Below are 13423 nucleotides of genomic sequence, written 5' to 3'. Positions count from 1 at the left end.
AGCAGAAGCAGCTTCAATTGAAGGCCATACACAGGCCTAGGTTAAAAAGTCCCCCCAGCAGCAGCGTGGGGAGACGACTATCGAGAGTCCAATGGCAGAGTGGCGGAGCAGAAGCAGCTTCAATTGAAGGCCATACACAGGCCTAGGTTAAAAAGTCCCCCCAGCAGCAGTGTGGGGAGACGACTATCAAGAGTCCAATGGCTGAGTGGCGATCCGGGAAGTCAGCGTTGTGATTGCAGATGCAATGCAGAGATTCTATGAGGTGATGCCGTGGGTGCGAAGAAGATCATATACCGTCGTACTTCCATCCGTAAGACGGAACAACCTGCGAACCGGGAGCTTTATTGCCCTGACCCGCTGAGCAGCTTCTGGGATACCCAAGAGGCCCATGACAGAGTGGCGGAGCGTAAGCAGCTTCAATTAAAGGCCATACAGAGGCCTATGTTAAAAAGTCCCCCCAGCAGCAGCATGGGGAGACGACTATCAAGAGTCCAATGGCAGAGTGGCGGAGCGGAAGCAGCTTCAATTGAAGGCCATACACAGGCCTAGGTTAAAAAGTCCCCCCAGCAGCAGTGTGGGGAGACGACTATCAAGGCCTCCCTCTCAGCAGGTGTGAAAAAGGCCACCATTTTTGAACGGTAGCGAGGGTCCAACAAGGTGGACAGCCAAAAGTCATCCCTCTGTCTGATGGTTATTATTCGGCTGTCGCTACGCAAGCAACCGAGCATGCTATGGGCCATTTGTGCCAAGGAATGCGAGGGACTCCCTGCCTCCATCTCCACAGCATACTGCCACGGTGCGTCTGGGTCCTCTGTCTCCTCCTCCTCCTCTACCAGATGCTCCTGCTCCTCCTCCACTCCTGTCCGCTGAGTGGAAAAAACACCCATTTCACTCAATAATTCCTGAGCACCAATGTCCTCCTCTACCTCCTCCTCTTCTTCCTGTCCTGCCCCCACAGGGGTCATGTGGCGTTGAGATCTGTGCGCCACGTCTACCGCACCCTGACCAGCCATTGTTAACAGCATTTGTTCCAGGACGTGCAACAGAGGAATGACGTTGTTCATCCCATAGTCCTGCCGACTCACGAATAGCGTGGCCTCCTCAAAGGGCCTGAGCAAGCGGCAGGTGTCACGCATGAGCTGCCAATGGCTGACATCTAAGTTACACAGGGGAGTACCTTTATCCGCTTGTAACATCAGGAAATCGGTGATGGCCTTTCGCTGTTCGTAAAGGCGGTCTAACATATGTAGGGTTGAATTCCACCTTGTTGCAACGTCGCAGATCAGGCGATGCTGTGGAATTCCGTTCTGCCGCTGCAGCTCAAGGAGGGTGTGCTTTGCGGTGTAGGAATGGCTGAAATGCATGCAAAGTTTACGTGACATTTTAAGGATGTCTTGCAGTGGGATGGTGGATTTTAGGAACCGCTTGACAACCAGATTGAACACGTGAGCCATGCATGGCGCATGGCACAACCTTCCTTGACGCAGAGCAGACACCATGTTCTTTCCGTTGTCGGTCAACATGGTTCCGATTTTGAGTTTGCGCGGAGACAGCCATCTGTCGATTTCTCTGTTCATTACACTCAGAAGTTCCTCCCCTGTGTGACTACGTTCGCCAAGGCATACCAGGTGCAGCACAGCGTGACACCGTTGCGCCCTGCACATGTGATATGCCGGTCGGGTAATGGGACTTGGCACGGGGGTGGCGGCTGAGGACACGGCGGAAGAAGAGGTGGTAGAGGCGGACATCTTTGCTGGACCAAGGACGTGCAAACGTGGAGGCAAAAGCGGCGTGACCTGTCCAAGTTGCTGGTGCGGCTGTGCCGGCACCACGTTCACCCAGTGGGCCGTAAATGACATGTACTGTCCCTGACCGTAGTTACAGCTCCACATGTCGGCGCTGCCGTGCACTTTGGCAGAGACCGACATGCTCAAAGACTGGCCCACCATCTCTTCTACATGTGAATGCAGGGCTGGCACTGCCTTTTTGGCGAAGAAATGCCGGCTTGGCACTCTCCACCGCGGCGCGGCACAAGCCATCATTTCTCGGAAAGGTGCTGAGTCCACCACTTGGAAAGGGAGGGACTGCAGCACCAGCAACTTGGACAGGAGGACGTTCAGCTTCTGCACCGTCGGGTGCGTGCTCGCAAACTGTTGTCTCTTGGAAACGGATTCCAAGAAAGACTGCTGACGGAATCCGTGAAGAGGAGTAGCAGGAGAAGGAGCATCTGAACGAGCGGAAGATGCCAACGAGCGACAACTCCCCTCAGCAGAGGTGTTGGAGCCTTGACTGGCTGATAGAGGGCGATTGACGTCGGGTGACGGGGCAAGTAACGGAGCGGGTGATGGGGCTGGGGCAGGCAGAACCGCCGTATCTTTATCACGGTTTTCCCAGGCCACCGAATGGCGACGCTGCATATGCTGACGCAACGCTGTAGTCCCAACATTGGCCCCCTGGCCACGCTTGACTTTCTGGCCACATAGTCGACATACGGCTACGTTGACTTCCTCGGGCGGATTGACGAAAAATTGCCACACCGCCGAGTAGGAAACTTTGCCCCCGCTACTCCTCACTGGCTGACTGCTACTTCCTCCGTGCACACCGGCACCACTACTGGCCGTGGTGGTAGGCTGCAGTGGAGCTGGTGCTCTACTCCGTGGCCGTTTGGCTCCACTGACACTGCTGCGACCCTGCTGCCTCCTGGGCAACCCACCGACTGTTTTGCTCGCTGGCAAGCTGGCACCCTCTTCTCCTGATGATGCGGAAGCAATAGCCTGATGACGACGAGGCTGCCAAGTGCGATCAGCCTCATCATCATCAATTAGGGTCTCCGCGTCACTACTAGCCCCCTCGGCTGCGTGTGGGTCAGGAGACAGACCTGTCTCTAGACCGGCTACCGAGCCACTCTCCTCGCCAGTACTTCTTTGCCTGGCTGCTGAAGAGGCGGATGTCTCCCCCCGTTCCTGACCGCCCTCTGTTTGCTCTTCCTCACTGTACAGTGGGGCTGAGCCCACAGCGTGCGATACTTCGCTTGGTGAGGGAACACCAAAGGACAGGGGCAGGTAGAGGACACGTGATTTCAGTGGGCTTGCTCCCGGGCCATGCCAACTAACGGTTGTGTCTGACATACCCACCGACCGTTGGCTGTAGATGTCAGAGGTGACCTGGGAAGAGGAAGACGACCCAGCCAACCAATCGATGACGGCAGGGTTGTTGGTGGAGACACGACCGCTGGATGACACCGGGAGCACTGGCCTCTGGTTGCGTCTAGTGCTGCCTCAACCCCTTCCTCTGCTGCCATGTCTGCTCGCTCCTGAAACATTGCCTCCTCTGCCACTCCTCTGCGTGTTGTCTGGCATACTCTTTAATTCAATAAGCACCCCAAAAATAAAACCGGATTTAACTCTTTGAACGTACAATAGTGGTTGTGAAGCAGAAAGTCAGTTTATTTAGCACAATCGGTCAATTGCAGCTTGCCGTTGGCTGGAACCTGTACGTTTATGTCACTGGAATGCACTAATCACCCAAAAAATATTACCGCCAGCCGGCGTGTAAATGGATTTAACTCTTTGAACGTACAATAGTGGTTGTGAAGCAGAAAGTCAGTTTATTTAGCACAATCGGTCAATTGCAGCTTCCAGTTGGCTGGAAACTGTACGTTTATGTCACTGGAATGCACTAATCACCCAAAAAATATTACCGCCAGCCGACGTGTAAATGGATTTAACTCTTTGAACGTACAATAGTGGTTGTGAAGCAGAAAGTCAGTTTATTTTGCACAATCGGCAAACTGCAGCACCAACTGTGCACGACAGCCACCAAAAAAAAAAAGGGTGTATGTCACTTTAAATTTTCGATTCTTTGATAGCTGTGTCCCTGAGTAACGATTCTGTGTCCCTAAAGTCTCTGTGGCCCTAACTCTGTCCCTTAATACACACAGGTCTGTCTCTCTTGAATGACCAGAGGCTAATGGAGAATTCTAAGATGGCCGCGATTTATAGCTCCACCATTACACAGTGCTGGCTGGCTGCTGATTGGCTAATGCGATCACATGTCATGAATGCATTATGGGTCAGCGCGCCTTGTCTGCGCGCCTTCCCAGAGATCCCCGCCCCATCTTCTCTGTCCATTTTCTCCGTCGCCACACATGTCGCCGCCATTTTTGGGAAAATTTGATTCGTGCATCCGAAGTTTGCTAATCTTCGGATTCGTCGCGAATAGAATTTTTCCAAATCTTCGGAACGAATTCCACTTCGTCATGTTCGATTCGCTCATCTCTAATTTTATCTAAAGATATAGTTTTCTATTTAAGATACATTAATAATTTTAGTTTATTCAGCATGAAATGGAGCTTAGTTATGTAGCGTGAGGCTGTATATTCTGCAATATTTACATTTTTGGTAAACTAATTCAATGAATTCAAGCTTTGCAAGCTGAGATAACATGCACTGCATTGGTGCGTTCATACAATTTCACAGTCACCATGAGAAAAAACATAAAATAAAAGAATTTGAGTCTTTCCTAAATATGAGAATACAGGGTGGCTAAAAATTGATGATTATTTTTAAAAAAATCAAAAAAATTTTATTTAATTTTTTTTTATTTATATTGGATTTTTTTTATTTTTATCAAATTTATTTTAATAAAATGCTTTTGCAGTAAAAGTCTATCTAAAGATAGTTTTCTATGTAATATACATTAATAATTTAGTTTATTCACTATGAAATGGAGCTTAATTATGCAGCATGAGGCTGTATATTCTGCAATATTTACATTTTTGGTAAACTCATTTAATGAATGCAAGCTGACATGCACTGCATTAAAGCATTCCCACAATTTCACAGTAAGTAGTTCTCCAGCTATGTGTGATGAACCCATTAACCTGCAATCAGTTCTGATATCGCTGTTTTACTAACCTGACAGCTTATTATTCTAAAAAGGAAACCTTCATTTGGTTTGCAAATATTAAAGATTAAAACTACCAGCAAGAATGAGTCGGATTCCTTACATTTAAAGAGCACCTGTCATTTTAGATCCCTCATGGCAGCTCCTGTTAGCGGGTGTCCACTCACCTGCTGCCGCCATGTCCCTCACCTTGTTGTGTCACTACCGCATCACAAGACGTCCCATTAAAGTGAATGGGACTGTCGGTGAGTCAACGGCGGGACAGAGATAACCGTTGCTCTTTAAAAATTGATTTAAATTGAGCCTTTTCACTAGTGATTTACAGCAACTTGATTTTAAATCAAATCCACCCTGCAAAGCGATAATTTGAAATAAAGTGCTTGTCCCCCCCCACCCTGCTCATATCTAGTATGCAATGCAGGGACACAAGTGAAAGTACAATCATGGCTGAAATTCTGTACCGTGGCACGGGATGCCTACTTCAACAATATGTAGATCAGCCTTTCCTGATTTTAAATGGGTTAAAGAGGATCCCTGGGTCCCATCTCATCCCATCCTCACCTGACCTGCCCTTATGCTATATATAACTGTCAATGTTTAGGTGTCTTTCCTGAGTCCTCCAATATGGCGGTGGTTGTTTCACATCCAGTACCTATTGAGGCGGCAGGGAAGGTGTTCCAAGATGGCGCCACTGGCATTTCTGGCACTGGGGAGTGACGTACTTCCCACTGATGCCTGGGCCCTCTGCCTGCACTGCTGTTTTGAAAATGTCTGTGATAATACACATGCGTGATGAGAAGCGCATAATGTCACGGTTGTATTTTGCGCATACAGCAATACATGCGTCCTTTGAGGAAAAACTAACCCTTTCCCCATGATCTCGGGGAGAAACTGTTTTGTTTTTTTTTTTCTTCCCAACACCCACCAAATGAATTATTTTGTACAGCTCATGACGTCATGTGCTTCATCTCGCATGAAGATGGAAGAGAAAAAATTTAAGTGAAGAAGAAAAACTAAAAAAGAAGTGTTAGGCAATTTCACGTCAGCATGCGGAGATGCATGCTAAAGTGAGATCTAGGGGAAAGAAAAAAAATTTAAATGTGAATGCCACCTGAATGGAAGAAGGGATTAGTTATGTAACTTAGAATATGGTTCTTTTTCTGCGTGTTTTTTTTTTTTTTTCATTTTGCTGTAACTTGCTGCTATTGTGACCTTTTAATTACTGATCTTAAGAGTGACAGCGGTCTTAACCATGTAAATCCACAGATACCGTATTTTTCGCTCCATAAGACGCACCTGACCATAAGACGCACCTAGGTTTTAGAGGCAGAAAACAGGAAAAAAAAAATTCTGAACTAATGGACTGCAGACATAGTACAGGAGATGACCAGAGACTGCGGACACAGTACAGGAGATGACCAGAGACTGCGGACACAGTACAGGAGATGACCAGAGACTGCGGACACAGTACAGGAGATGACCAGAGACTGCGGACACAGTACAGGAGATGACCAGAGACTGCGGACACAGTACAGGAGATGACCAGAGACTGCGGACACAGTACAGGAGATGACCAGAGACTGCGGACACAGTACAGGAGATGACCAGAGACTGCGGACACAGTACAGGAGATGACCAGAGACTGCGGACACAGTACAGGAGATGACCAGAGACTGCGGACACAGTACAGGAGATGACCAGAGACTGCGGACACAGTACAGGAGATGACCAGAGACTGCGGACACAGTACAGGAGATGACCAGAGACTGCGGACACAGTACAGGAGATGACCAGAGACTGCGGACACAGTACAGGAGATGACCAGAGACTGCGGACACAGTACAGGAGATGACCAGAGACTGCGGACACAGTACAGGAGATGACCAGAGACTGCGGACACAGTACAGGAGATGACCAGAGACTGCGGACACAGTACAGGAGATGACCAGAGACTGCGGACACAGGACAGGAGATGACCAGAGACTGCGGACACAGGACAGGAGATGACCAGAGACTGCGGACACAGGACAGGAGATGACCAGAGACTGCGGACACAGTACAGGAGATGACCAGAGACTGCGGACACAGTACAGGAGATGACCAGAGACTGCGGACACAGTACAGGAGATGACCAGAGACTGCGGACACAGGACAGGAGATGACCAGAGACTGCGGACACAGGACAGGAGATGACCAGAGACTGCGGGCACAGTACAGGAGATGACCAGAGACTGCGGACACAGTACAGGAGATGACCAGAGACTGCGGACACAGTACAGGAGATGACCAGAGACTGCAGACAGTGCAGGAGATGACCAGAGACTGCGGACACAGTACAGGGATGACCAGAGACTGCGGACACAGTACAGGGATGACCAGAGACTGCGGACACAGTACAGGGATGACCAGAGACTGCGGACACAGTACAGGGATGACCAGAGACTGCGGACACAGTACAGGAGATGACCAGAGACTGCGGACACAGTACAGGGATGACCAGAGACTGCGGACACAGTACAGGGATGACCAGAGACTGCGGACACAGTACAGGAGATGACCAGAGACTGCGGACACAGTACAGGAGATGACCAGAGACTGCGGACACAGTACAGGAGATGACCAGAGACTGCGGACACAGTACAGGAGATGACCAGAGACTGCGGACACAGTACAGGAGATGACCACAGACTGCGGACACAGTACAGGAGATGACCAGAGACTGCGGACACAGTACAGGAGATGACTGCTGACCTTTTGGGGAGGGGGAGCGGGTACCTGAATTTGCCACTTCCGCGGAGTTGTTCTTTGATCTTACCTGTTCCTCTATCCAGCGGCGCGCTGTCTAACCGACTTCTGTAGTGTCGGCGCTCGGCGGACAGCCGCATGCCCAGTGCACATGAGCAAGAAGCTCTGCGCTTTGTGATTGGTCCGGCGGCATCTGGGATCTGTCATGTGTCCCAGGTACCGCCTTACCATTCACAAAGAGCACCGGTTCTTACGCATGCGCACTTGGGACCCGGCTGTCACGCACACTACAGAAGCTGGGAAGACAGCGCGCCGCTGGATAGAGGAACAGGTAAGGTCCCACTGCAGAGCTGAGCGGCCGGCCCGGTATTCTGACACGGCGGCGGTGGAAATACCGGACCGGCCGCCCCATAAGACGCACTGACATTTTTCCCCCTTTTTTGGGGGGAAAAAGGTGCGTCTTATGGAGCTAAAAATACGGTAATCTGTAGAGCACCAGCCTCTTTACAGGATTTTTGTGTTATTGACAGAAGAGTGAGCTGTAACATCTACTTTACAGTCTTGTAATATTTTCCTTTTTTCTTTTTCCATGTCAGAACAATCTCGCAGGGATGATCTGGAGTCCCTCGGCTACGTGCTGATGTATTTCAACCTGGGCTCCCTGCCATGGCAAGGACTGAAAGCTGCCACCAAGAGGCAGAAATATGAACGCATCAGTGAGAAAAAGATGTCAACGCCCATTGAGGTCTTATGTAAAAGTTACCCTTGTAAGTTTTTGGCCAGGTGACGCAGAATACCTCCTGTTAATGTTGCGTTTTTTGAAACAACATAAAATTAGAGGATCTCCAGGTTTGATTGTAGAAGTCCTGGAGAATTTAACTTCATTTTATGTTTGTCCTCGTGCTTTTTATCTGCTGATCTATTTGAACTGTGGTACATGTATATGGAAACCTTTCCCTATGAAGGTGGACAGAGGCTCTCCTATATGCACAAATACTGCATTTCTGGAGGCACTTAATGAGTCCAAAGACTGCATTTGCTTTCCACTGCAGTTCAGTCGGCTGACGCATGAACACTCCCTGTGTGGCTCATATCTTATCTAACTATTCATTAAGCAAGAAAGTCCAAGCCATTTCCCTTTTAGTTTCTTATTAGCGCATATATTGAAAATGTATGTAAACCTATACAGTTTATTTCAGGTACTTATATAGCGCTGTCAATTTATGCAGCGCTTTACATATATATTGTACATTCACATCAGTCCCTAACCCTCAAGGGGTGTACAATCTAAGGTCCCTAACTCACATTCATACATACACATACTAGGGCCAATTTAGACAGGATCAAATTACCCTACCAGCATGTCTTTGGAGTGTGGGAGGAAACCGGAGCAGCCGGAGGAAACCCACGCAAGCACAGGGAGAACATGCAAACTCCATGCAGGAGGCGCCATGGTCAGGAATCGAACCCATGACCCACTTACTGCAAGGCAGACGTGCTAACCACTAAGCCACTGTGCCGCCCAGTTGAAAGTGTTTTATCATATCTGTTCGATAAGCGCCAAACCCCAAAAACTGTTCATGTCAAATTTTGTGAGTTGATGACTTTCCGTACAGTCTGCCTCACCGTTATCAGGTAGCACTGTTCCCAGTGATCTACAGACCCCTCCCCCCTTGTTATGGAGATAGTGGTACAGCCAATATGCCTTTGCATGCAAAACTGCACTTTTAGGGTACATCTCCTTACCTTCTTTGCGTTGGCCAAATCTTCAGTTTGTGGCTCACACGCTAATCTTCAGGAATACTGCAGCTCACAGAGGTAGGTTGTCAGCATTTAAAGGAATTATAAAGTTTTTAAACATTTTTTACCTTCATGCATTTCCTGCATTAGCGTAAAAAAATATTCCGGTAGCATTATCGCCCCTTATCTTTACCTGAGTAGCTTCACTCGATCCAGCTGTAGTATATTGTAAGACAACACCAACATGGCTCTGGCTTTACTGAGGCAGTGGGAGCTATTGGCTCCTGCTGCTGTCAATCAAATCCTGTGACGAGGGTGCAAGGGGTGGGGCACAGCTGTGCTGTGTGTGTCTATGCACTCAGGCAGCACAGCACGGGATCGAGCCTGCACGTGTTACCCTCATAGAAAGCCGCTTCCTATGGGAATGCACAGAAAAGAGAAGGAGCCAGGAGCGTCAGAGGGGGGACCCCAGAAGAGGGGGATCAAGTTCCATTGCACAGAGCAGGTAAGTATAGCATGTTTGTAAAGTCTTTTTGTTTTTTAAATAATCACAGCTCTGCCAATCTGGAAAGCGGTGGTCAGGACTATATGTATGTAGCCATGCGTTGACTCGCTACCATAGGCTACATGAGGGTTACAATGCTGCTTTCTATTCTGTAGCAGTGCAACAGTTTTGTCTCTCCATTACAGGAAGCTGCTCAAGGTGGACTTTACTGGTTGGGGGAACACAGCCAATCACAATCAATCACAACCACTGAGCCAATGAGGAGAGAGTGAATGGACATACAAAGCGTGGCTTGGGGGTGAGCCCGCTCCAGTGCCCCCCATAGCAAGAGGCTTGCTATTGAGGGCACCTGGCATGGGAAGGATCAGGGCTGCTCTGTGCAAAACCATTGCACAGAGCTAGTAAAATTATATAGAGAGAGAGAGAGATCTATCTATATCAATTGTTTTCCTTTTAGAATCGCTTTAAATTCTTGTGTCTTCTACATTATTATTATTATACAGTTTGCGCAGAGCTTTGCAAAATGAAGGTAGACATTACAGTTACAATACAATTTGGTACAAGAGGACACAGAGTGCCCGGCTCGTCAGAGCTTACAATCTAGGAGGAAGGGTTGAGTGAGGGGGGGGATGAGCTGATGGAGGAAATAAATGGCAGTTTACTAGGTAGAAGCAGGGTAGACTTCTTTAAAGAGAGAGGTTTTCAGGGATCGTCTAAAGGTGGATAGATTAGGAGACAGCCGGACAGATTGGAGTAGAGAGTTCCATTGGATGGGAGAAGCTCAGGAGAAGTCCTGAAGGCGATCACATAGATGCAGTTTAGACTGTACTATTTTAGCAGTAGGCAGTCCTCACTGCTGAACAAAATGGCAAAATGCAAGCACCGATCTATGCAGCAGTGGTGTGTTCCCAGACCCTCACAATTCCGTACATCCAAAGGGTGTGTCCTTGATGTCCTTGAAAGTGGGTTAAATGGTGCAGGTGGTGGGTGTGGGATTTTTCAGACCAGAAGAGGAGCAGTACTAGACAAATGGATTGTGTGCCAAGGAGAGTATTGCAAACAGCTGCATTTCTAGACCTTATGCACTTTTTTATAAAACAAAAAAAATGTAGAGTTGTGTTTTAACCAGTAAACCAGCATATCAGTGTTCAGGTACAGTACAGCGCTCCTGCATTAAAATGATATTTATCTTTATTTTTATTATGCCCTTTTTTTGTTCTCTCTTTTAGCTGAATTTGCCACCTACCTGAACTTCTGTAGATCTCTACGTTTCGATGACAAGCCAGACTATTCTTACTTGAGGCAGTTATTCAGGAATCTGTTCCACCGCCAAGGCTTCTCCTACGATTATGTGTTTGACTGGAACATGCTGAAATTTGTGAGTAAATAGCTGGATTGTTAGGTGTCGTGTCCCGAGTACTCATATCTGTGAGACCGCTTCAGTAGTTCCCTGCAGTTCACACTACAGAGATAGAATGTAGCATGTTCGAGATAAACCAAGCCGATTCTCCCTCATAAACATTTGGGATAGTCTCAAAGAGAATATTTATGGCCTTAAAGTGTTACTAAACCCCCAACAGTAAAATCAGTCTGTATATGCAGTAAAGCATGCTTGTTATACTCACTGTGGAACCTAAGGGGTTAATCCTCTGCATTGTGTAAAAAGGATGTTTGATCCTGTCTTCTCTGACCCTCCCCTTCTTCCACATTCCCCGTTTCATCTCCTGATAGAACGCAGCCTTGGGGACACTCTGCACATGCTCAGTTTGGTGTGTATTGCTAGAGGGTTTTGTTTTCTTGGGAGGGTGCATGTGACCAGCACAGGGCTAGTCAACACTGTCCAGACAAAGAGTCAGGGGTCATGCAGCCTTATAGGGCAGTGAGAGGAAAATGAAAACTCCTCCTGCAGTCTTTAACCAGTGCTGTGCTGGACACTGATAGACGTCACAAGACTATGTACTGCTGATGAGAAAAGGTATTTAGCAGTTTATATTTACTAAAATAATGTCATTTTCATGTTGTGTGTACTGTGGGAGACCAGATATAGTGAATGCAGGGTCCAGGGAGAGCGGAGATAGTGAATGCAGGGTCCGGGGAGAGCGGATATAGTGAATGCAGGGTCCGGGGAGAGCGGAGTTAGTGAATGCAGGGTCCGGGGAGAGCGGAGTTAGTGAATGCAGGGTCCGGGGAGAGCGGAGTTAGTGAATGCAGGGTCCGGGGAGAGCGGAGATAGTGAATGCAGGGTCCGGGGAGAGCGGAGATAGTGAATGCAGGGTCCGGGGAGAGCGGAGATAGTGAATGCAGGGTCCGGGGACAGCGGAGATAGTGAATGCAGGGTCCGGGGACAGCGGAGATAGTGAATGCAGGGTCCGGGGACAGCGGAGATAGTGAATGCAGGGTCCGGGGACAGCGGAGATAGTGAATGCAGGGTCCGGGGACAGCGGAGATAGTGAATGCAGGGTCCGGGGACAGCGGAGATAGTGAATGCAGGGTCCGGGGACAGCGGAGATAGTGAATGCAGGGTCCGGGGACAGCGGAGATAGTGAATGCAGGGTCCGGGGACAGCGGAGATAGTGAATGCAGGGTCCGGGGACAGCGGAGATAGTGAATGCAGGGTCCGGGGAGACCGGAGATAGTGAATGCAGGGTCCGGGGACAGCGGAGATAGTGAATGCAGGGTCCGGGGAGACCGGATAGAGTGAATGCAGGGTCCGGGGAGACCGGATAGAGTGAATGCAGGGTCCGGGGAGACCGGATAGAGTGAATGCAGGGTCCGGGGAGACCGGGTAGAGTGAATGCAGGGTCCGGGGAGACCGGGTAGAGTGAATGCAGGGTCCGGGGAGACCGGGTAGAGTGAATGCAGGGTCCGGGGAGACCGGGTAGAGTGAATGCAGGGTCCGGGGAGACCGGGTAGAGGGAATGCAGGGTCCGGGGAGACCGGATAGAGGGAATGCAGGGTCCGGGGAGACCGGGTAGAGTGAATGCAGGGTCCGGGGAGACCGGGTAGAGTGAATGCAGGGTCCGGGGAGACCGGGTAGAGTGAATGCAGGGTCCGGGGAGACCGGGTAGAGTGAATGCAGGGTCCGGGGAGACCGGGTAGAGGGAATGCAGGGTCCGGGGAGACCGGGTAGAGGGAATGCAGGGTCCGGGGAGACCGGGTAGAGTGAATGCAGGGTCCGGGGAGACCGGGTAGAGTGAATGCAGGGTCCGGGGAGACCGGGTAGAGGGAATGCAGGGTCCGGGGAGACCGGGTAGAGTGAATGCAGGGTCCGGGGAGACCGGATAGAGTGAATGCAGGGTCCGGGGAGACCGGATAGAGTGAATGCAGAGTCCGGGTTTAATAACTCTTTAACCGTTGAGAACGAATCCATGTTAGGAAGTAGAGCAGCTTCCTACAGTCATCATTGATTACAACCCTGATTCATTGCTGAATGCATACTCTACAGGGCATAGGAATGTGGGGGGATGGTTACAAATACCAGGTGGGGGGTACAAGGTGATATCAAATTAATCTTTGGTAGAGCTGTCC

At 49.4% G+C, this 13423-nt stretch overlaps 1 protein-coding gene across 2 annotated transcripts in view; it reads left to right on the top strand.

Annotated features, from left to right (window-relative positions):
* The window catches only part of CSNK1D (casein kinase 1 delta), a 67306-nt gene that overhangs the window by 32690 nt on the left and 21193 nt on the right, over window positions 1-13423 (top strand). For both annotated transcript variants that reach the window (XM_089671271.1, XM_089671217.1), the window contains exons 5-6: window positions 8247-8417; window positions 11125-11273. In XM_089671271.1, coding sequence (XP_089527397.1) covers window positions 8247-8417; window positions 11125-11273 — 320 coding nt within the window. The remainder of the gene's footprint in view (window positions 1-8246; window positions 8418-11124; window positions 11274-13423) is intronic.

Source organism: Staurois parvus, unplaced genomic scaffold (assembly GCF_062004578.1).
Source record: "Staurois parvus isolate SC_StPar_1 unplaced genomic scaffold, SC_StPar_1.0 ptg000003l, whole genome shotgun sequence".
Taxonomy (NCBI): domain Eukaryota; kingdom Metazoa; phylum Chordata; class Amphibia; order Anura; family Ranidae; genus Staurois; species Staurois parvus.
The sequence above is the reverse complement of the archived record's forward strand: the minus strand, read 5'-3'. Positions and strand labels throughout refer to the sequence as shown.